A 25,307-nucleotide genomic window follows, 5' to 3' on the forward strand; every position below is an offset into this window, starting at 1 on the left:
TAAGTAGAGAGGAAATCAACAGGCGCAGATTTGAACATTATCAGTCAACTTGACCTGTTATTTATACAACACTCCACCTAGCAATTGCAAAATATACATTCTGCTCAAGTGCAAATGTAACATTCAACAGGATAGTCCATATCCTGGGCATAAAACAAGTCTCACATGAAACAATATAGAGTATGTTCTTTGACCCCAAAAGAAGCAGAACTGCAACAACAAATCAAAAAAATAACAATACCCTCACCTTCCAGGGTAAATCTCATCCAATTAGATGCTCATGTGGCCTTTTCTACCTCAACTCAGTTCAGGCAACCTCACTAGTGTGAAGCATTTCCGTACTTTAGATCACCAGGTAGAACTAACCATTCTATCTCTTTTGCCTGCACTGTGTTTGGTGTGAATGTTTGTATATAAGTATGAGTATGTACCATGCAATAAATATAATGTTGATATTTCATGTACAGAAACACATACGGAATCCTCATTCCATAGTCAACCTCATCTAATCCTTTAATTTTTGATAAAGCACTGACTCTAAAATGAAATTAAGAAAATACCGTAGAGCTTCCCTGGTGGTGCAATGGTTAAGAATCCGCCTACCAATGCAGGGGACATGGGTTCCAGCCCTGATCCAGGAGTTGCTCTAGTCACAGAGCAACTAAGCCCATGCGCTGCAACTACTGAGGCTGCGCCCTAGAGCCCATGAGCCACAACTACTTAGCTCACGAGCCACAACTACTGAAGCCCACATACCTAGAGCCCATGCTCCACAACAGGAGAAGCCACTGCAATGAGAAACCCATGCACTGCAATGAAGAGTATCCCCTGCTCACCACAACTAGAGAAAGCCCGCACGCAGCCAAAAATAGAATAAATAAAAATAAATAAATTAAAAAAATAAAATACAGTAAACTATAATGGAATATAATCTGCAAAAATACTGAGTCACTGTGCTGTACTGCTAAAACTAACACAATACTGTAAATCAACTATACCTTCGTTAAAAAAAAATTAGCTAGAAAAAAATGACAATACCAAGTGCTGACAAGGATACAGAGCAATTGGAACCCTCATACATTGCTGGTAGGAACATCAAATGGCATAATCACTTTGGAAAATTATTTGGCAGGTTCTTATAAAGTTAAATGCACACCTATCAGACACTCTACTCCTAGGTATTTACCCAAGAGAAATGAAAACACATGACCACAAAAAAGACTTGAAAACACATATTTACGGCAGCTTCATTCATAATACTCCAAAACTGGAAACAATCCAAATGTGCATCTATATGCAAATAGATAAGCAAACTGTGGTATATCCGTACAATGGAATACTACCCAGCAATAAAAAGGAGCAAATTACCAATACATGCAACAACATGGATGAATTTCAGAAACATTATTGCTGAGCTAAAAATCTGGGCTCCCAAAAGTATTCATATATTTATATTTATATATCTATTATATATATATACATATATTTTTATATAAAATTCTAGAACAGGTAAAACAACTATATAGTGACAGAAAGCAGATCAGTGGTTGCCTCGCATTGGAAGGGGGTGGGATTGACTGCAAAGGAGTATGAGGGAACTCCTGGAGGAGGCCTCTCACTGTTGTGGCCTCTTCCGTTGCAGAGCACAGGCTCCGGACGCGCAGGCTCAGCGGCCATGACTCACGGGCCCAGATGCTCCGCGGCATGTGGGATCTTCCCGGACCGGGGCACGAACCCGCGTCCCCTGCATCGGCAGGCGGACTCTCAACCACTGCGCCACCAGGGAAGCCCAGAGGGAACTTTTTAATGATGAAAATGTTGTGTATCTTGGGAATTCCCTGGCGGTTCAGTGGTTAGGGCTCCGCGCTTCTACTGCAGCGGGCATGGGTTCAATCCCTGGTCAGGGAACTAAGATCCTGCATGCGAGCAGCACAGCTGGAAAAAATAAAAAAAGAAAATGTTGTGTATCTTAACTTTGATGATGTATACACAGGTGTCACAATTCAAACTATACACTTAAAATGGGTACATTTTATTATATATAAACTTTACTTCAATAAAGTTGATTTAAAAAGAAAAAAATTGTCAAGATGTTATATATTTAAGATGTGCATTTTAGTAAATGTATGTTATGCTTCAATTTTTTAAAAAAAATCTAAAAATTGGTTGTGACGCAAATTATTCACAGACATAAAAATAAAGGCCAACATTCACCCATCAAATAAATTAAGCTGTTCTCATTTTCCTTCTTTGCCTCTCATCCTTCGCTCATATGCAGTTTAGTTTAACTACAGTATAGAAATACAGGATAGTGAGACATTGGGTTGCGAGAAACCCCAGGGCGGGAGTGCAGACAGGCCTCAGAAGCAAAGAAATGGAAAGAGGCCTGGGAACACGGCTGGTGTTCAAGCCCTCTCTTCTCTCTGAGCCTCCTGTGAGTCCACCACTTTCTTTTCTCTGTGGACGGGCTTTTTCTAGCCACAAGACAGAAAACATAGACAGAGAAAAGGACAAATTTGTGCTCTACCGTGCAACCATTTGGAAAGTGACTAAGTCCACTCTTATGGATCCCATTCAGCAATCTCTACAGGAGAGAATCACTGATTCAGTTTCCCATCCTTGAACCAATCACCTGTGGCAAAGTGTGAGAAAGAAAATCTTGGGTAGGAGTTACCTTTGAGCCAATCAACGGTGACCTGCAGGTCCTGGAGAAGCAAGGATATTCAGGACAGAACAGACATGTGCTAACAATGCCTGAAATAAATATTGACAATTTTGATGAGCAACAGTTTTCATTTCCGGCAGCGATATATATTCTTATCCATGAAAATTACAACAAAATTGGACCTAGAGCCAAAATGAATTTTGACTTGAATGAAAACATTGAGAAAAGACTATTGCCCTGAGCCTTAAGTGTCATCATATTCAACACAGAAAATAAGCTACTGCTACAGCAGAGGTCAGATGCTAAAATTTCCTTTCCAGGTTGTTTTACCAACACTTGTAGTTATCCATTAAGTCATAAAGGAGAACTTGAAGAAAATGATGCAGTTGGACTAAGGGCAGCACAGAGGTCTTTAAAAGCTGAATTAGCAATTCCCATGGCGCAGGTTTCCCCAGAAGACGTTAATTTTTTAACGCAAATTCACTACAAGGATCAATCTGATGATATTTGGGGTGAAATTGGGTACATTTTGTTTGTGAGGAAGAACGTAGCTTTGGATTCCTATCCCTGTGGGATTAAGAGCTATTGTTACGTGTCCAAGGAAGAACTAGAGGACTCTTGAGAAAAGGAGCCAATGGTGTAATCAAGATAACTTCATGGTTTAAAATGATCGCACAGACTTTTCTCCTTACACGTTGAGGTAATTTTTTTGAATCAGTTCGTTGAACTGACATGGACATGAAAGTGTGGCTGAATGGTTTTACAAGTACTGAAAAACTGGTCTCTATTAAACTTAGATTAAAAAGAATCAAATCTGAGACTTGACATCCTTTAGATCTTTCAGATCTTTGATGGTGGTACCATCTTCACCATCCTCTCCCCCAGGATTTGATTCTGGTTTTGATTTCATATCCTGTGGGGAGAAACAGAGGGTAGTTTCAGAGGCTCCACTTACCCTTTTAACCTTCCCCACTACAGTAGCTCTTCTTATCCCACAGGCCAAGGACCCAATGAGGGGGATCCTCTAACTGCCAACTTCTACTCTCAGGGACTGAGGAAATGATCACCAAGTGAGTCCACAGACCCACTGGACTTACGGGAAGCCAGGACTCCGTTTATGACTTCCTGTCTCTACCCCATATACCCCAACTTTAAAGGAGGTTGATGATGACTTCAGGCCTATGACTATCAAACTCAGATATGTGTTCGATAGTCCTTGAAACATCTGGGTATCCCCCTTTCCTCAGTGTACAGTCACCTGAATATATAGGTCCCTTTGAGGAACGACTAGGCATCATTCCAGTGTACACTTGCCACACTACTCCAGGGCGCTCCCTCTTAGGGACCTGGCCAGCTCTTCAATCAATGAGTTCCAGATCTGAAATTTGACTCAGGTCTGGGAAATGAGCAAGGCATCAAGGCCTTTCATTAGGGTGACTGCCCTCCCATTCCTACTCCTCCAATCTTGTCTTGATTGTAGATATTAAGTACCTGCTTTGTTGGCTACCCATCTATTTTGCCCCTAGAGACACCATGTCCTATTAACTATTTCCATTTCCACATGTCCCTGTGGGTCAACTTCCCTTGGCTGTCCCTTCAACCTTGACAATTTTTTTTTTTTGGCGGTACATAGGCCTCTCACTGTTGTGGCCTCTCCCGTTGCAGAGCACAGGCTCTGGACATGCAGGCTCAGCGGCCATGGCTCACGGGCCCAGCCGCTCCGCGGCATGTGGGATCTTCCCAGACCGGGACACGAACCTGCGTCCCCTGCATCGGCAGGCGGACTCTCAACCACTGCGCCACCAGGGAAGCCCCAACCTTGCCAATTTTTATGGTAAATGCAGCCCCCTGCTTTCCCATGATTAAGCACTGCCATCTGGCCTCTGTTATTTTCAATAGGCCATGCATCATTCCCATCACTCCTGAGTCAGAAACTTATTGTTTTGTCAGAGAGAAGATTCTGCAGTGTCTTCCTGCATGGGAGGAGTGCTAGCTCCTAAAGGAGGGCTGGACACCTCTGCAACTCTGAGGGTTCCAGAGAGTCTGCAGAGCCAGATCCTCAGGGGCGTCCCCCTAAAAGTCTCCTTTCCATGTGTCACTGTCAAAGGACCTCAGGTTTTCTCAACTAGGACTCTAACCTTAGCATAACAAACCTGCCTTGGCAGAGAGATTAAATGTCTCTGGAGCTCAAGCTATTAAGTCCTGCTCTCACTCCTTAGCTGTGTTCACGCTTCAAGGAGGTGACAAAGGCCTTCTTATAAGCTACCAAAGAGGCCCTCTGGCTCTCCACTGAGTGTTTAGGTGTTTGATAACTCTTTTTTTTTTCATTATCCCTATATAGGACATCAGTGCAATTAGTAATAACCAGCCAACTCCACTGTCCTCATAAGCACTATTTACCCCTTTTCATTCAATGCCTGATTCATGGCACCAGTAAAGGTGTGTTCCCCTGCCCTGGGATATTTCCCAGGACACCACAGGTGGAATCTTCAGTCACCATGTGGCAGGCATTACGCTCCACATTCCACTTGGGTTGGGAGAGTCCCTGCTAGCCGGGTGATGAGTTATCCAGTTCAAAATCCGTTGTACCACCTGCTTTTCCAGACCATTTCCTAATACCTACTGTTCCAGTTCAGGTTCTCTGAGAAGCAGACGTCAGGATAGAATCAGATATGCAGAAGATTTATTTGGGGAAACACTTTTGAAAGATATAGCAGAGAGGGATCATGAGGTTGTGGGGAGAGCCTCAGACCAGATTGCAGGTCTGACACTTATAAAAGAGAAGGGAAGGGAAGGGAAGGGAAGGGGAGGGGAGGGGAGGGGAGGGGAGGGGAGGGGAGGGGAGGGGAGGGGAGGGGAGGGGAGGGGAGGGGAGGGGAGGGAAGGGAAGGGAAGGGAAGGGAAGGGAAGGGAAGGGAAGGAGCATCTCATAGGAGGAGCTTCCAATTGCACTGCAGCTCTGAGGATATCTTGGCCAGGCCAGTGGGGAGGCTGTGCTAATTATGCTTTAAACACCTTACATGTTTGATTGCTGAAAGGACTCACAGGACTCCAACGGTTTATACTCATAGTTTTTTGTTTGTGTGTTTTTAGACTTTTTTTAAGAACAATTTTAGTAGCAAAATTGAATGGAAGGGAAGAAGGTTTCTTATATACCCGCGGTTTTTTTTAGTTTTTTTTTTTGTTTTTTTTTTGCAGTACGCGGGCCTCTCACTGTTGTGGCCTCTCCCGTTGCGGAGCACAGGCTCCGGACGCGCAGGCTCAGCGGCCATGGCTCACGGGCCCAGCCGCTCCGCGGCATGTGGGATCCTCCCGGACCGGGGCACGAACCCGCGTCCCCTGCATCGGCAGGCGGACTCTCAACCACTGCGCCACCAGGGAAGCCCTACCTGCATTTTTTGTTTGTGTGTTTTTAGACTTTTTTTTTTAAGAACAATTTTAGTAGCAAAATTGAATGGAAGGGAAGGAGGTTTCTTATATACACGCGTCCCACAGCACGGCTTCCCGTTTTCAGCGTCCCCCACCAGAGTGGTACATTTGTTACAGCTGATGAACCCACATGGACACATCGTTATCACCTGAAGTGCACAGTTTACATTAGGCTCCACTCTTAGCACAGAACAGTGTTTCTGTTTGTTTGTTTTACAGGCAAAGGATACAGTAGAGTAACAGCAGGAGAAGTTATGCAAGGAAGGGGGCTGGAGATCTCAGGCACAGGCTTCTTTGTCCTCCCACTGCTGGATCGCACAGGATGCGCTTTGTCTCCAGGTCTCAAACCACCATTGGCTTGTGTACCAAGGAGTCCAAAATTGACTCATTGTGGGAATCTGTTGGAGTGAGCTGACAGTGTAGGCATATTCTAGCTCCACTACCAGCCCCAATCATTGAAATCCCTGAGGCTCCACCAAAGAAACAACTATTAATGCTGACAAGCTGGTATATCCTGCACCCCAAACACAGACCAATGGTCACAGAACATCCTTTATTGTGTTCAACAGTGTTGCCGAGGGTCACATGCTGCAGGCAGCTCTGTACGTAAGCATGCAGCCAATCCAGACCATGCCATGCAGGAGCCCCAGAGCCAAGATTGTACATTATGGGAGGCCCATGTTGAGGACAAATGGCCTGGCGCTAGCAGCTCTGCCATGCTCAGTCATTGGCTAGGAGCAGCAGCCTGGGGAGAGCATGGCATCAGCACAAATGCTGAGCACATCTTAGGGTGCAGCAGCTGGGGCCATCAACCGACGGCCTGAACATCTGTGAGGCATCTACCTCCATAGCTAGCAAAACCCACTTCAGGAAAAGTTTCTCAAAGCTCCCCCTGACTCTTGTGTGACCCCAGTTTATTTCTCAGGTTTTCCTCTTGCCATATCTTACTCTCCAGCCATCCTGAGCTACTTAAAGTTCCTGGAATAAAAGTCATTTACATTCTCACCTCTGGGCCTTTGTACATGACCCTCTGCGAATAATACTACTACTTTCTTTTCCACTTCCTTTCCCTAACTTCTACTCATTCTTCAGGTCTCAGTTTAGAGACCATTTCCCTGAGAAAACTTTCCTGCTCCCCGCCCCTCCCTACTCTATTCTCTCATAGCATCCTGTCCTCAACCTCAAGGTAGCACTCATCATGCTACTGTAATCTCCTAAAGAATCTGTGTTTTCCATTAGACTGTACAATCTGTAAGGGTAGGCACTATGTCACATTGAATGTTGCCTAATTTATGCCACACAGTAGGTGCTTAATAAATATTTGCTGATCAACTGATGGATAATTTCACCCTGTTGAATTGTTTAGAATCTGGGGGTTAAGAAGAGAAAGCAAAATCAGTGATTATCCAATTCAGTGTTTTCTTACATGCCATGGACACATACATGTCCTGAAGGGGCAGTCTTTCCGGGTTGGAATCCATAAATCCACTGCATGAAGCCATCTTTCTGGCTGGGGAGCTTTGATGACAAGGCACTCCTTCTTGGGTAGTCTGGTCTCATGTGCTCCTTAGCTGATGTCCCCCAATTCATTTAGAAAATTCTGGACAATGATGGAGTGTGTTCATTTGTGTGGGGAATATGTCTTTCTACTTTCCCTCCCATGGTTTAATCTATTACAACTTTTTCATAGTTTGTTACTAAAGATACCTGGTGAAAGAGGTTGCTCTTATGCCTTCAAGGAAGTGATGGTTTTCCTTAGGCTTGGCTCCATTTTGCAGACTGAAAAACAGAGGCCTCCTTAAATAACCTGGGATACACCACTAAACTTTGCTGAGCATAATGTCTTTAGAAGTAGTTTCTCAGAAATATAACTAACAACACTTAGTTCCTTCTTGGTACAATTTAGGGAAACAAGATGTAGGAAAGAGTGACAGGGAGCTGGTGTTTATGTGCTGGGATGTGGGCCAGGTGTTTTACATAAGTGATCTCATTTAATTCGCACTACAGTCCTGGAAACAGGCTTAATAATCCCCTCCTCTGTTGTTGCTGTTGTTGTTTTTTAACCAAATGACACTTTCATCTGGGTCTGAGGAGAAACTGGTGTTTGATGACCCCCTTAAGTTTCATTCTAAAAAACAGGATCTGTCAGGAATTCAGTCTGCACCTTCCTGTAGCCACTTGGGTCCAACAGGAAAAGCAGTTTCTTTCCAGCATAGTTTGCAGAATAGTAAGTAGAATGTTTGGCAGAAAAGACAAAGTGGGAAGGAAAGCAGTTTGATATCGGTCTTTTGTTTGCAGCTATCATTTAAAATTGCCCAGCACAAGATGGTAATAAAGATGCAGACATACTAGAGAATGAACTTGAGGACACGGGCAGGGGGAAGGGTAAGCTGGGACAAAGTGAGAGAGTGGTATGGACATATATATACTACCAAATGTAAAATAGATAGCTAGTGGGAAGCAGCTGCATAGCACAGGGAGGTCAGCCCGGTGCTTTGTGACCACCTAGAGGGGTGGGATAGGGAGGGAGGGAGGGAGATGCAAGAGGGAAGAGATATGGGGATATATGTATATGTATAGCGGATTCACTTTGTTATAAAGCAGAAACTAACACACCATTGTAAAGCAATTATACTCCAATAAAGATGTTTAAAAAAAAGATAAATTCATTAAAAAATATATAAATAAATAAATAAAAATAAAATTGTCCAGCAGAGTGCGGTTGATTTTGCATCTTCATTAAGTGACTAAGAAAAGGATTCTACAAAAAGTGACTACCAAAGATTTTAGATTGAGACAAAACCCAGAAAGTCTAAAAGTAAGATTTTTCACGTAACAGCTTTATTGAGATATAATTCACATAGCATAAAATTCATCCGTTTTAAAATTCAGTGGGTTGTAGTACATGCACAGAGGTGTGCAGCCGTCACTGCAATCAATCAATTTTAGAACACTTTCCTCACTCCAAAAAGAAACACTGTATCCTTTAACAGTTACTCCCAATTCTCCCCCCACCTCCCACATCTCCCCCACCTCCCAGCTCCAGCCCTAGGCAGCAATTAACCTATTGTACTTTCTGTCTCTATGGATTTGCCTGTTCAGGACATTTTATATAAATGGAATCATACAATATGTTGTCTTTTGTGTCTGACTTCTTTCACTTAGCATAATGTTTTCAAGGTTCATCTAGTAGTAGCATGTATTAGTACCTCATTTCTTTTTACAGCTGAATAATATTCCATTATTATTATTATATTATATACCAATTTTTTCAACAACCACTTTTATTATGAAAGTAACAAAAATCTTACTGTAGAAAAATAATAGCTATAGATATAAAGAAAAAAAAATCACCCATAATCCTACCACCCAGAGACAGCCACCACTGTATATCTTTCGTTCTGGATTTTAGTCTATGCATATATATTTGTAAATGAGATCACATTGTGCGTCCTGTTTGTGCAGTATGTACTTTTTTTTTTTGGCTGCACTGCGGGCGAGGCTGTGTGACCTTAGTTCCCCCACCAGGGATCGAACCCGGGCCCTCAGCAGTGAAAGCGCAGAGTCCTAACCACTGGACTGCCAGGACTGTATTTTTTTTATAGTGGTAAAGTACACATAATGTAAAATTAGCCATTTAAACTATTTTTAAGTGTACAGTTCAGTAGCATTATGTACATTCACACTGCTACACAAACATTACCACGTCCATCTCAGAACTTTATCTTTCCAAAAGAAACTCCATACCCACTAAATGGTAACTGCCCATTTCCCCCTCTCCCAATTCCTGGCAACCACCATTCTCATTTCTGTCTCTATGAATGTGACTATTCTAGGTAACTTATGTAAGTGGAATCATACAATATCTGTCTTTTTGTGACTGGCTTATTTTACTTAGCATGATGTCTTCAAAGTTAATCCATATTGTGCATATGTTAGAATTTCCTTCCTTTTTAAGGCTGAGGAATAATATCCCATTGTGTGTATATATCACATTTTGTTTATCCATTCACCATTGATGGACACCTGGGTTGCTTCCACCTCTTGACTATTGTGAATAATGCGTCTATGAATATGGTTGTAGAAGTATTTCTTCAAGACCCTGCTTTCAATTCTTTTGGCTATATACTCACTCAGAAGTGGAATTGCTAGATCATATGGTTATGCTGTTTAATTTTTTTGAAGAACTGCCATACTATTTCCATAGTAGCTACACCATTTTACATTCCTACAAGCTATACACAAAGATTCCAATTTCTCCACTACCTTGTCAACACTTGTTATTATGTCTTGTTGATTATAGCCACCCCAGTGGGTGTGAAATGGTATCTCATTGTGGTTTTGATTTGTATTTCCCTAATGACTAAAGATGTTGAGCATCTTTTCATGTGCTTATTGGCTTTTTTTATCTTCTTTGGATTCTTTGCCCATTTTTGAATTGGGTTGTCTTTTTATTAGCAAGTTGTAAGATTTCTTTATATATTGTGGCTACAAGTCCCTTATTAGGTATACGATGTGCAAATATTTTCTCCCATTCTGAAGGCTGTCTTTTGCTTTCTTGATGGTGTCCTTTGAAGCACACAAGTTAACACAGAAATAACTCAATATTTGATATATGGGCCATGGGACTGGAAATGACCAAACAAGTCCCTAAAATGTGGCTATGTTTATTTCTCTTATGATTTATTTTCATGACTTTAGTGACCTTGTCAAAATTTTAGTTTTTTTTTTCTTTAAGCAAACAATGACACATACAATCATGTCATTTTAAATTGGAATACACAATTCGAGGAAATTTAACAACCTTGTGATGGATGTGTTATCCTATCATCACATAGGGAGAAACTGAGGCTCTGAGAGGGGCCGGATTCCTGATTCTATCACCCGGTCAATGTTGTCCTTGAACAAGTTACCAGATTGTTGGGAGGATCAAGTAAGCCAAAGATTATAAAAATCGCCCTCATAAATATCCAATAAAGACCCTCACTGAAAATAATAAAGTGTTTTGTTTGCAGTCACACAGCTAATAAGTGGTAGATCTGAGGCTGGGATACAGCTTCAGGCTTCAGAGTGTGAGAAGACTCATTTAGGGTCCTTCTTTAAAATGCAGATGATCAGAGAAATAGCCTAAAAATATCTGTTTAAACAGCAGACCTGCTGTTGTGTGTGTGTGAAAACTGCCTTAAGATAAAACCTGGTTTGCCATCAGTTGTTTTTCATCGTCACATAAGATAGATCAGAATGTGATTAGAAGGCACAGGAGGGGTTAAGTTACCTATGAAGGATTACTTTGTAAAATTTAATTTTTCATCCCCCTCCCCTTCACACCCTGCTTCACCTCCAACCTCAGTAAGTGGCGGTACCCAGTTACCCAAGGCACGAAGTTAGCATCCAGTGATACTTCCCATTCCAAAGTGGTGGTGGCAATAGCTAGTACTTGAGCCAAAATGTGTTCTAGGAACTATTACAAGGTCTTTATGTTTACCAAGGCATTTATGCTCAAAACAACCCTGTTATTACCTGCATTTTACACGTGAGAAACTGAGGCACAGAGAATTAATAAACAAACGTGCCTGAGATTATATAACTAGCAGCCAGAATCCCAGCCAAACCTTGGGGCTCCAGAGTCCATCCTCTGAAACTCTAGGGTGGCTTGGTACAGATATCTCCTCTCCTTTGCCTGCCTGCCTGCCCCAACAAGCTTCCTCCAGACTGGTTTCCAGAACTCTCATTTTGTCACACTCCAATTCGTTTCCCACATTTGTGTTCTACAACACAAATGGAAACATGCCAGCCCTATACTTTAAAACCCCACCATCCATTGCTCCAGTGCTCTTAGCAAGTTCAGCTCCTTAGCCTGGGCCGGCCTGTGTGTTCTGCTGTCCTCATCTGTCTACCACCTTTTAACTTTTTAGTTCCTGGAGTTCACCCGTGTTGTACTCTCATTGCTTAACTATCCCCCGCCCCCCGCCCCGCCCGCCCTCTTACATCCCTGGAAAAAAAGGACTGGAGCTCAATAACATTTGTCAGATGAATTGCTGAAAAGCAAGAGTGGTTTATTACTGGCCGCTGTTATAGACAGGAATTGTGAAATCTTTCTCTGGGCTTCTTTCAAAACTGGATGAATTCTCATTGTGTTCTCATAATATTTCGATCAGGGTACTTCATCATCTTTGTGTCACTGTCGGTTTTTGTTTCTGTAATTCTCTCCCAGCACACTACATGGTCTAGTGTGAATGGGGGAAAGAGCTGAGCAAAACAGTTCTTCAGCTGCCGACCTAAATGACTAACTTCATGACCTCTCAAGGTCTCTCCGCCGAGCTCCACGCAACTCCGGTTCCGGCATTCGGGAGGGGTGGCCCAGGCTCCCGAGGGGCTGCGGGCACCGCCAGTCCTGGGCGGGCAAGCTGTGGGGTTGCCGCGGCCTGAGCCCTCCTCCCCGGCCCTCCCCCAGCTCTCCGGAGAAAGGAGGGGATGGAGAGGCCGGAGAAACGTGGGCTTGGAGAGCCGCGAAAATTTTACTTCGGGTAGAACCCCCTAGGGAAGTGAGGCCGAGAACCTGGGGCTTCTCCCCGCGCCGGGCCTACGGGTGCCGCCTCCCTGCCCCCCTGCCCTCTCCTCAGCCGGCCGGGGCCTCCTTCCCACCTTCCCTCCTTTTCCCCACTCGGAATAAACAGCCTACAGTTCCCGCAGCTGCAGCGCGAGACTCGAAACGCGCGCCGGGAGCGAGCCCCGGAGGGGGCGGGCGGCGCGGACCGGGAGCCGGGCCCGGCGGGACACGGCAGCTCGCGCCGCTCCCCCCGCTCTCCCCGCGCTCCGGCGCCGGGCCCAGGTAGGGGCGGCGCGAGACGGGCCTGGCGGCCCGGCCTCCCTCCCCTCCCTCCGGCCCGGCCGGGGGCGGGAGCGGAGGGGCGAGGCGCGGCCCCACTCGGCTGCACCCCCTCCCAGGGCAGGCGCGGGCGGAGCCGGGCCCGTCTCAGCCGGCAGCGGCGGGAGTAGCGTCGCGGTGCGCCGCACCGCGGGCAGCGAGCTCCGCATTCGAACCTCCCTCGCAAAGACAGTCTCCGCCCCACAATGCACCGCGGCGGGCAGCCTTTGAAAAAGCGGCGCGGCTCGTTCAAGATGGCGGAGCTCGACCAGTTGCCTGACGAGAGTGAGTAGCACCTCAAAGCACCCCCACTCTTCCCGCCGTCCGCCTGCCCCCGGGTTGCATCCGGCCGGGACGGGCGGCCGTGCCCTCTGCCGGGCAAGTGGGCTGACTGCCAGCCCCGCTGTGGTCCCCTAGTCCTTCCACCCCGGTGTTGCCGCCGCGTCGCCGCCTTTGTTATGGTGTCTGTGTATTGGTTTGTGGGGTTGTGTGAGAGCCAGGGCCTGAAACCGAAAGCCCGGGGGCCCAACCCGGGCGGGGCGGAGGCGGTGGCTGCTCTCCTGGCCCGGCTCGGGCCCCTGGCCGAGGTGGGGGAAGAGCGACCGCCGGCCGCGGGGGCTGTCCTCCCCGCCTGCACCGCTCGCCCGGCGCGGAGAGACGCCTGGCGGGGTTATGTAACTCGCTTTCGGGGGCCGGGAAGGGCTCGGGCTGGGGAGGGGGTGGTCACAGGTCTCCTTCTTGTCCCGGTCTCTGATCCTGTCCTGTCACAGTTCCTGCCGCTGTAGGCACTTATGATCATCAGTGCCCTCCCCTCCCTCCTCCGGTGTGTCCACCCTTGGAAGCATTTCCGTGTCAAAGGGCTGACCCCTTCCCCTGGGACCACAGGTGGCTGTGGACCTTTCCAGAGATAATCCAGACTGGGTACACAAGTGTTCAGGCAGCCCCCATCCCGCAGACTTTCTTCTCTGCGTATGTGTCTTAGGAATCACGGGGGTACCTTTACGCATGGATGTGACCATCACCACAGGCATATTCAGTACTCTTCCTGACACCCACCCTGTGCATTGCCTCCTTTAACCACGTTTACTCATTCTGCCACCTCAGACGTGGATGCTCACTTGTGTTTAGTAAGTAAAAGCACTAATTCTGTAGTTTAAGCACAATAGAACTTAATTTTGTAATTTACAATATTGTATTGATATAAAGTATACAAGATAAAGGCGTATCTTTCAGTTAATTACAGATGGGTCCTGATGCACACTCACTATTCGGTTTATGTATGTGTATCATTTGTGAGAGTTTTTAGTGTAATAGAAACAACTTAAGTTTATCTGTGCAAGACACTTTTAAAGTGAGAACTGAACGCAGCCAATTCTGTTTTCCTTGTGGGGTCGTATATTCTTAATGTGCTATAAAGTTGAAAGTTCAAGTTGCCAGACTGGTGAAAAGTTGTATTAAGAGAGTTTGTGTTTTAAATTTGCTCTAGACCAGCGCGGAATTGCAGTAGAACTTTCTCAGTGATGGAAATGTTGTGTTTTGCAATGTCCAGTAGGGTAGCTACTTAGCCATATGTGGCTATGGAACTCTTAAGATGTGGCTAGAATGACTTTTAAATTTCGTTTGATTTTTGTTAATTTAAGTTTAAATAGTCATGTGTGTCTAGCGGCTACTGTATTGGATAAGGCATAGCCGTAGACCACCAATGAATTTTATTGTTTCTTATTTGGAGAATACAGTTGATTGTGATTTAGGATGCTTCTAAATAAAGGTGGGCCTGCTAAACACAGTGTGCTCGTCATCTGGAAGTCCTTGATCTCTTTGTCGTAAAGATGTTTTATCACGTCTTGGAAGTCCCACCCACTAGATAACTGTCATTTAGAATATTTGCTCATTATCATTAAACTTTTATTGAGGATTTACTCTGGTTCTTTGCAGACACTTGGGACTCATACTAGGGTTCAAATTACAACTACACTCTCAAGCTATATAAGATAATCACTTATATTGCTTTGTGACATCTCTGGTACACTAGGGTGTGTGTGGGCGTGCACCTTAGCTTGTGCGATATATGTCTTGTTTAGCTTGACCACAGCTGGTTGAAAGCAGGGATTGCTTTACCTGGTTTGTCATACAGTGCCATAAATCAGGTATATATGAATGCTTAATTTATATGGAATTGAATGTAGGGTAAGAGGCATGGTTAATGAAACTGCAGCAGAAGTGATTTCAGTTTGATACTAGAAGTAGCGATATGTCTCTTTGCCAGTTTTAGTCAAGGGGACTAGTTTGTATGTTATCCAATAGTCAGTATAACATTAACAATAATAAAAGCTACTATCTGTTTAGTACTAACTATGAACCAGGTGCTGTGCAAAGCATACTGTATACATTTGCTCATTTAATCCTCATTCCAGTTGAGGTAAGTACTCTTACTAATGAGGTAGCTGAGGCTATCTTCAGCCCAGATCTTTCCTCTGGGCTTCTGTGCTTAATATCTCTTGCCCATTTCACATCTTCTCTCAGATGCCTCAGAGGCCCCTCAGACTTTATGGGTTCAAGATCTACCTCATGATCCTACTGCAGTACAGAGATACTTCCAGTGGTTCCGGTCATAATGAATGGCTCCGCTGTGCAGTCATCTAAAACCTAGATAGAGGTTGTCTTCCACACTTCCCATAATTAAGCCTTTACTGAATCTTGTAACTTTTACCTTCTAAATGTCTCTCGGTTTTACCTACTTCTCACCTTCATCCTGGTCCAAGCTGTCACCATCTCTTCTGCATTAATCGCTTCAGCCTCCCATCAATCCACCACCCAAACCCTCCCCCCCAACCTACACACAGCCAGAGTGATCCTTTCAGAATGTATGTCATGTCATCCTGTTGCTGAAAACACTTTACTAACTACAAGACCCTTTGTGGTCTGGCCATTCCCCACCTCTCCAGCTACATTTTGTACCACTCTTCCTCTCATTCTATCCCTTTGAACTAAATTGGACCTTTTTCATTCCCTGTACTCACTAGGCTTTCTTTTTTGCACATGCTGTTCTCTCTACCTGGAATGCTCTTCCTTCCTCTCACTTCCAGTTAAGTGCTACTTATCCTTTAGATCCCATTTTAAGCTTCTGTCCTCCCTGACAAATCATACATCTTCTTATTAAATCTTTTCACACCACTGTGTAATTTCTTAGTGGCAGCTGTCACAGTTGCAGCTTTATGTTTGTTACTGTGATTGTTTGGTTAGCTTTGGTTAGAAGCCCCACCAGAGAAGGTGCCATTTCTGTTTTTCTTCATGCTTGCGTTCCAGTTCCATGCATGACAGCAGGCTTACTTCTCTGTTCTTTTTTTCATAACCACCCTTCTCTTGCCAGTGACTTCCCAAACATAATGCCCTCACCCTTCCTAGAATATTCTAAATGTTCTACCTCGGGGCTTTTTTACCTGCTGTTTCTACCAGCCTGACTCATTGCTTTGCCCCCCGTCCTCTCATGGCTAGTCCTTTTCACATGTTACCTCCTCAGAGAAGCCTTCCCTACCCACCCTGTGTAAAGTTAGTTACTCCCCACACTGCGATCCCTTGGTTATTTCCTTTACAGCAGCTGCCACCAGTGTAGCTGTCATTTTATGTACTTGTTTATTGTATGTCTCCTCCCACTACAGTGTAAACTTCCCTGAGAACAGAGGCCTTGTCTAGCTTTTCCTTCAGTTAACCCCAGTCCCTAGAATAGTGCTGTGGCAGGTATTCAGTGAATATATGTAGAATGAATGAGCATACCCAGTTAAAGCAGGAGTCTAACTTAATTGAATTCACCTGCCTGTAAAATACATGTTCTTAACCTAATCTTTTTTTTTGATTGATCAAAGTAGTACAAACAATAAGCATGGTCTGAAAATTAGTCCTGTGCTATGTGCATTTTTCTCTTAGCACTTTTACATATACTAACTCATTTAATCCCCATTTTACAAAAGAAGAATAAGTAGCACAGAGAGGTTAAGTAACTTGCTTAAAATGACACAGTAAGACAGTGGCAGAGCCAAGATTCAAACACAGCTAGTCTCCATCTGTGTTCTTAACCATTATGCTATACTATCTCTCAAGAAGGGAAGAAGGTTAAAGGTGGTAGATCAGAGTCTGCAAGATACAGTCCCTGCGTTCTTGGAGCTGGAATGAATATCCTTACAACTCACACCTCTTCCTTCAGACCTCTGCTCAAATATCACGTTTCAGAGAAGCTAATCATGAGCACCTTATAGAGAAATAGTCTTCCCTCCACCATTTCCCACCCCACATTCCCTATCCTTATTATCCTGCTTTATTTTTTTTCCAGTAGTGCTTATCGTCCCGTGATGTGTGTGTGTGTGTGTGTTTCCCCCTCGCTAGAATGTAAAGAGCATCAGGAGCATGGACTTTGTCTGTTTTGCGTGCTGTCCATACCCGCAGTGACTAGAGCAGGGGCCAGGATGCAGGCAGCACTCTACACATATTCACTGAATGAATGAATGAATGGTTACCACTTTTTCTCAAATGAACCATGTTTTTCTTGGTAGCTACACTGACATGTCGTGCTCTGTCTACTACTGCTGCTTTCCCAGTTGTGTTGTATTTTTTGAGGCTTCTTAGCAAGGCTTTATGGGCTCTCTCCCCCACTTTTCCCCCTGCAACTTTACTGCCTTTGGTCATTAAACTTCACTTTGCCATACAGAAGCTGTTAACGTGTCCTGTTAACCATGCTCCACATCTAGGCGGGAGAGTAGGGGGAAAGCAAGAGTGGCTTTGATGTTGGTGGGTTGTCCAACAAGCCTCTCATACTGCCTTGCAGAGAAGTCAGTTGAGGTTTAGAGATCTGAGATACATAAAAATGTTTCATAGCCAGAACCATGATACTTTATCTGTTACTTCTCATTTAACGCCTGTTGTCCATTTATGTGAGTTGTAAATCATTGCTGCTTTTGTTAAAAACCAAGGAGGATTAATCTGTCATCTCTGATTTTTGTACTTAGTTCATGTTCTTCTATCTTACTTTATTCCCTGAGATCATCTTTTATTTATTTATTTTTGTGTTTTGTGTAATGTCATACTGGACTGGCTCCTTACAGATGTTGACAGACATTTTTAACAAGCCACTTACAAATCTGTCTTTTCTCAATGTAAGTAAAAGGCTAGCCTTTCAAATAACATCACTACTGCCTGGTCTTAGATTATATATTTTTAAACATAAACGGATGTCAGAGGGCATCTAACTGACAAGGGCTTCTAACTGAGATGAGAAATAGCTGGTTCTAAAATAAAACATTTAAAAATGAGGAATGATAAATAATAAGTTGACTATAGTAAAAGAAAAAAAGGTGTTCTAAACAGTTTTTTAAATTTAAAGAGGGAGATTTTGCTCATTAATAATGATGTGAATAATTTCTATTTTGAAGCATAGAAAGGTTTTTTTCCCCTGTTAATTTATTTTCTTTTATTGAGATATAATTAACATATAACATTGTATTAGTTTTAGGTGTACAGCATAATGATTTGATATTTGTATACGTTGCAAAACAATTGCCACTGTAAGTTTAGTTACTTACTAACTACTAATCACCACACAGTTACAATTTTGTTTTCTTGTGATGAAAACTTTTAAGATCTATTCTTTCAGCAACTTTCAAATGTATAATACAGTATTGTTAACTATAGTTATCATGCTTTACATTACATCCCCAGAACTTATTTATCTTATACCTTTTGACCCCCTTCACCTATTTTGCCTGTCCCCCACTCCCTGCCTCTGACAACCACCAATTTGTTCTCCGTATCTGTGAGTTTGGTGGGGGTTTTTTGTTTTTTTAATTTTAAAAAATTTATTATTATTATTATTTTTTGGCCATGCCACGCAGCTTGTGGGATCTTAGTTCCCGACCAGGGATTGAACCCAGACCCTTGGCAGTGAAAGTGTGGAGTTCTAACCACTGGACTGCCAGGGAATTCCCTTTTATTGCTTTTTTTAAGGTGTCACATGTAAGTGAGAGAGATCATACTTTATTATTTTTCAAATGACTTGAACTTCTTTGCAGTATACCTATGCAATTCTGAGATTTTCAATTTAGTGCTCCCCCTCTCTCATAAAAACTTCTTTCCCTATCAATTCTCCTACTTCCCCTCACCTATAGATCCTATCCTTTATTTACACCAGAACCTGTAGCCCAGTGTTTCTCGAAATGGGCGTGAGGGGTACCTGCAACAGAATCCCCTGAGGGCCTTTATTAATCGCACAGTTTCTGCATGTATGGGGAGCTTCCTGGTTATTCTAATATGCACTGATGTTTTAGTCAGTGAACCCCTCCAGCTCCCTAATCCAGCTTGAATCTTTAAGTGTTGCACATACCTGCATTCTAGACTTCCAAGGGACTTATTGTCTGCTATGACAGTCCCTGGATCATTTCCATTTTCTGTTTTCTCCACTCTATAACCACTTCTGATCTTTGCCTCAATAAATGTCAATTCCCTTTCTCTTTTCCTTCTCCCCCAAATCACTTCTGTCCCTACTCTTCCTCTTACCTCTCTTTCTACATTTTTCTCTCTTGGGAAGGTTTCCAGTTCTCACAGCTTCAAACAAGACTCCCGAATATCTCCAGTTCTTCCTTACATTGTCTGAGTTTTGGTCAATAGCTTGAATTGTCTACTAGTTACTTCTTTTTTTAAAAAAATAAATTTATTTATTTTAATTTATTTTTGGCTGTGTTGGGTCTTCGTTGCTGTGCACGGGCTTTCTCTAATTGCGGCGAGCGGGGGCTACTCTTTGTTGCAGTGTGCAGGCTTCTCTTGTTGCGGAGCACGGGCTCTAGGCACACGGGCTTCAGTAGTTGCAGCACGTGGGCTCAGTAGTTGTGGCTCACGGGCTCTAGAGCACAGGCTCAGTAGTTGTGACGCACGGGCTTAGTTGCTCCGTGGCATGTGGGATCTTCCCGGACCAGGGCTCGAACCCATGTCCCCTGCATTGACAGGTGGATTCTCAACCACTGTGCCACCAGGGAAGCCCTACTAGTTATTTCTAATTGCACATTCCACTGTCACTTCAACATTACTAAAACTAAATGGATCACTTTTAACCCTTAAACCAAGTTCTTTTTCTCTCACTTTGATTATAAAGTAATACTGATTTGTTTTCATTGTAGGCTCTTCAGCGAAAGCCCTTGTCAGTTTAAAAGGTAAGAATCATAGCATGATTCTTTTAGGTATGACACAAACTAGGAATTTATTTCATTAAATTTATTTGGATATAGTATTTCTCTTTTTTTTCTAAGTTATGATTCATTATAGCTTTTAAATATTGGTTTTCACTGGTGATAATAAGTTCATATGGGGAATCTGCCCTTGTTTTCTCCCCCTAGAATTATTGATTAAAGAACTTTCTAACTAAACATTCCAGACATTTCTTACTAGAGTTAAATCATTTATTAAACAACTGGGCTAAGCTGTATTTTTACATAATTGTTTGTTTTTTAAGAATCTTGTCTTCTAAGTAGTAATGCAAGTCTCTTGAAATAAAAGAATGATAGTATTTTTTTCTGAGGAAAAGTTAGACATGTTCCTTGGTCTTTCTGTTTCTTTGTGTAAGTACGTTAGGCCTATCCTCTTAATATAATTTATTTTGAGATTTTACCTCTTGAGCAAGATTCTACTGGGTAAGTAAATTTGGAACCAATGTAGATCTTCTCAAAGGTTCATTAGTACTTTCAGTTTTTGAAGCTACCGTATTATACTTTGGATTGGTGGTCTACCAAATTAAGTCCTTCTGGCTTGAGAATACTTATCTTCCAGGATTACCCTAATTTATTTGCCTAGCAGGATCAACCCCATCCCATCTCTTTTCTTTTGTACTTATTAAAATATATGTCTGAAAAAGTATTCCACTAATTTTTTTCTCCCAATATTAAAGCCATTTCTCTTTTTAAAGAAGTGATATAAATTTTTTATACAAAAATTAGAAAATGCTTTCAGGTAATTAGAAGGAAATAAAACTATCTTGTGTATATTCATCCCAGTTTTCTATATCTCTCTCTGAATAAACATATCCTTTTTGTAAACATTAAACTCGCCTTCTTTATTTTCATAACACACTTAATCGGTAACTTGATCGGATTTTTTCTGGTTGAATACAACTCTGAAGACGTTTCTTTGAATTAAGGGAAAAAACCCCACATATTTCATTTTTGGATATCAAGTGTGTTTCTTTGAATTAAGGGAAAAAACCCCACATATTTCATTTTTGGATATCAAGTGTTTTACACGTTGAAGCAGAAATATGCTCTAAATTCAAGGTTAAAGGAGCTTTTCGCATTTTTCCTTGCCTGCTTTCAGTCAGATTGTACTGAGGTGTAGTTCTTGGCAAATAAGAATAGAGGAATTATTGAAAAACAAAATGAAATAAGCCACACATGTTTTAATATGAAAATGTAATACTTTCAAGTAGCATTGCCTTGTCAGATTATTTAGCGAGTTTGACAAAAAAATACAGAAAAGATTTTCTTTATTTGTAATAAACTAAAATTATTATGGTCAGTATATTTTTTCTGTATTCGTAAATATTTCAGATATATTGCTGTTATTAAAAAGGCCATGTTTATAGTATGAAATCCTTTGAACTAAACTTAAATATCATTAATAATTATTTATTACAGAGGGAAGCTTATCTAACACATGGAATGAAAAGTACAGTTCTTTACAAAAAACACCTGTTTGGAAAGGCAGGAATACAGGCTCTGCTGTGGAAATGGTAAGGAATTTGTTTTTCTTACTCTTTAGAATATGATAGCTAAATTGTCTGTATTGTCACATGCACATTCTTACAGCACTATAAAAATTTTCCAAGGGTTTTCCCCAACTCCAAGCATTTGTGTCATTAAGTGTCATTGAACAGTATTGGATCATACCTAGATAAATAATCTATAGCCTGTGATAATCTGTTCATCATTAAGCATTTGTTAAGTAATTGTAGTTTCTTTAAATAGGCAAACCCAAAAAACTCCAGCAACCCGAAATCTTACTTTTAATATAGATTTTTAACAATTTAATAGATTTTTTTAAAATAAAAAGATTGTACCTGGCTCTGGTCCCTACAAAAAGATATATAAATAAGTGGTAGGATACTGAAATCTTGTGTAAGTCAAGGATAAATGCATTTAGGGCTGGGAAGTACAGATGAGCATATAATTGGCGTGTCTAACAATTTTCGGGGCCTCTCTTCCTCCCCTGCCCAGCCAGGTAGCCAGGAAATTTTAGGGGTCAATCATGAAACAAGCCTGGAGCTAGGTTAGACAGTAGCTGTCAGGAGCCTGGGCAGCTGGCCACAGTGAGTGTACAGGACTCTCCACGCTGTTATCATTTCTGTCACCGTCATTCTCTTCCTCCTCTCTGCCCATGCTTAGAGGAGGGGAGCAGGGTAGAAGGGACTTCCTGTCAGGGCTCTGCAGTGTTGAGACTCTCAGTGGGTTTAATTTCGCCGGTCCATACCTCTAGCCTTGACCCAGTTGGATGCTTCCCATATGTTGCTAGCCCACTGCACCGGCTTCAGTTCTAAGTAGGCATGGAACTGTCTTGAAGGGTGGGAGAAGGATTTGAAAAATGATGTGGGTGCTATTGGGATATTATTTCTGTTGTTCTTCCCTATTAAGCCTCTGAACCTAGGATGGACTGTAAAATTTTTCATATTATAAATTCTTAAGTGTGTGATATACTTTGGATGCTTAAAATTTTTTAGTTCTGCATGCACTTATTAAGTATCTGTTATTGGTATCTTGTATTTTCATTTGCAAATGGAAATTTGTCAACAGTTTTTGACAGCAGATCTAGTATAATATTATATACATTTAGATTTACTCTCTAAAGTGATCTAGTAACTTTGTCCCAACCCAGCCCTATCCAATAGGCCTATCAGGTGAAACACCCAACTGGTTGGTATTAATCCAAGTGCCAACATAATGAGAACTAGAATTTCCAGAGCTTAATTTTCCTATCTTCAGCATTCAAGACTGCCAGTGTACTATACAAAGAAGACTTGGGTTCTAGTTTTAATTAACAGCTAGGTGTTTCATTTCTAAACAAATTACATACATATGTATCTTTCTGCTTTCTAAAATCTGAAATTATTTGTGTGCTTTTTATTACCCATTCTTCATCCTTCAATACTGCTGATAATTCGGAGTTAGCTGTATTTTCCAAGTATAGAATTGTGTTTTGGAACAAAAATGGCAGGTGTTTGGCCTTTTCATTAAATAAAAAAATTTCTATCATAGCCTTTCAGAAATTCAAAACGAAGTCGGCTCTTTTCTGATGAAGATGACAGACAAATAAATACAAGGTCACCTAAAAGAAATCAGAGGGTGGCAATGGTTCCACAGGTATGTGTGTGCTAAAATTTTGTTTCATTGAAAGGAAGTGAGCAATCCCTCAGTATAATAAAGTTTATATTTATTGTTCTATGACATTTTGAGTAACAAGTTCTTTAACTCAGTACTTCAGCTCAGCTCCTATTTTAATTACCTAAAACAGGGCATTATTTTATTGATGGACTTTAAGCCAGTGTAGAAAGCCAGTCCTCAGTCTTACAGATGCACACTCTTCTTCTTTTTTTTTTGGCCGCACCACAAGGCATGTGGGATTTTAGTTCCCCGACCAGGGATTGAACCAGGATTTTGTGCCCCCTACAGTGGAAGCATGGAGTCCTAACCACTGGATCGCCAGGGAATTCCCATACGCACTCTTTTTTTAAGCATGGAGATAGTGGACATTCAGCAAATGGATTTGGCAAATTGGAATTAGCTTGCCGTTTGCATGGAAATCAGAGGGGAAAACTCATTTTACTTTGTCATTGAGTGAAGTATGTTGAAGACTTCCTTTATCCAAAAGAGGAAAATATAGAGCATGAAATCATATCTCCTTTTTCATTTTTGACATCTTTTAAAGAAAAATTACAGTGGACATGTAAGAATCAAAGCAATGAGTGAAAATTAGATAAGGAAATATTAACTTTAAGAAAACAATAATTTTCTCCTATGAAATGTATAGTTTTTGATATAGTTATTTCCTACTTCCCATTCATTTCTTTTTCAAAAGTGTTATAACATTTTCTAGTAGGATGTATCACAGTAGAGGTAATTTTCTCAACCAAGGATTTGGCATCAAATTAATTAAAGGTATTACCAGCAATATGCCCTTACCAAAAAAAAGACAAAAACAAAACCAAAGAACTTTTACATACCTTTATAATCATTTCAAATAGTAAAATATGAAAAAAATAGTAAAATATGTTCGTTCTCTGTAAAATGAACAAAAATATATGAACTTTTTAACATCAATGACAAGTGTGCATAAGCATCTAAAATTCAATTTAAAAATTTGACCCAGTTGAAACTAATACACAGTGTGCACTGCTTGGCTCAGTAGATGTCGGATACAAGGTTGAATGAATACAAGAATAGTCAACAACTATTTCTTGTATTGATTTTAGAAGAGCTATGTTATTAGGATAATTTGGATGCTTTAACGCTGTTTAGATTTTTTAAATTTCCAGAGGTGTGGTTTTTTTTTTTTTTTTTTTTTTTTTTTTGGCGGTATGCAGGCCTCTCACTGTTATGGCCTCTCCCGTTGTGGAGCACAGGCTCCGGATGCGCAGGCTCAGCGGCCATGGCTCACGGGCCCAGCTGCTCCGCGGCACGTGGGATCTTCCCGGACCGGGGCCCGAACCCGTGTCCCCTGCATTGGCAGGCGGACTCTCAACCACTGCGCCACCAGGGAAGCTCATGGATTTTTTTTTAAGTTCTTTTTTTCCCTCCAACTATTTACTAGGAAAATTTTCAAACATACAGAAAACTCTGATCTTTGTGACTATGAAACCATCCTGCCCTAAGTCTATCCAAAGCCCTCCTCCCCAGGCACATATCATTCCTTCTGGGACTATTTCGCAAAGGCCTTTCTACTTGTGAGCAATACAGAACAAATATAGCATAGGACAGACATGATGTGAGACTTCTTTAACTATGTGAAAAAATTTTATATCCTCTGAGTTTTCTCTTTTCTAGTCTTAACATGCCTAGTTCTTTCAATCTTCAGTTACATGATATGTGTTGTTCTCTTACTCTCCTAGTCACAGCCTCAAATCTGGTGTATTCTATCTGTGTGTTTGTTTAAGGAGCACTATTCAGAGCTGGAAAATTATTAAAAACCAACGTTTATTCAGTACTTAGTATGTGCCAGATCCTGTTCTAAGCACTTCATATGTATTACTTTGATTTAATCTTCAACCCCCCCATGAGTTAGGTTACTATTTTCTTATTTCCCATTTTTCAGGTGAGAAAACAG

At 42.0% G+C, this 25,307-nt stretch overlaps 1 protein-coding gene across 1 annotated transcript in view; it reads left to right on the forward strand.

Moving 5' to 3' along the window:
• Window positions 1-13,168: 13,168 nt before the first annotated feature.
• LIN9 (lin-9 DREAM MuvB core complex component) overlaps window positions 13,169-25,307 on the forward strand; it is a 109,042-nt gene continuing 96,903 nt past the window's right edge. The window contains exons 1-4 of the mRNA XM_032612105.1: window positions 13,169-13,247; window positions 20,123-20,155; window positions 21,629-21,723; window positions 23,243-23,347. Coding sequence (XP_032467996.1) covers window positions 13,169-13,247; window positions 20,123-20,155; window positions 21,629-21,723; window positions 23,243-23,347 — 312 coding nt within the window. The remainder of the gene's footprint in view (window positions 13,248-20,122; window positions 20,156-21,628; window positions 21,724-23,242; window positions 23,348-25,307) is intronic.

Source organism: Phocoena sinus, chromosome 1, assembly GCF_008692025.1.
Source record: "Phocoena sinus isolate mPhoSin1 chromosome 1, mPhoSin1.pri, whole genome shotgun sequence".
NCBI classification, from domain to species: domain Eukaryota; kingdom Metazoa; phylum Chordata; class Mammalia; order Artiodactyla; family Phocoenidae; genus Phocoena; species Phocoena sinus.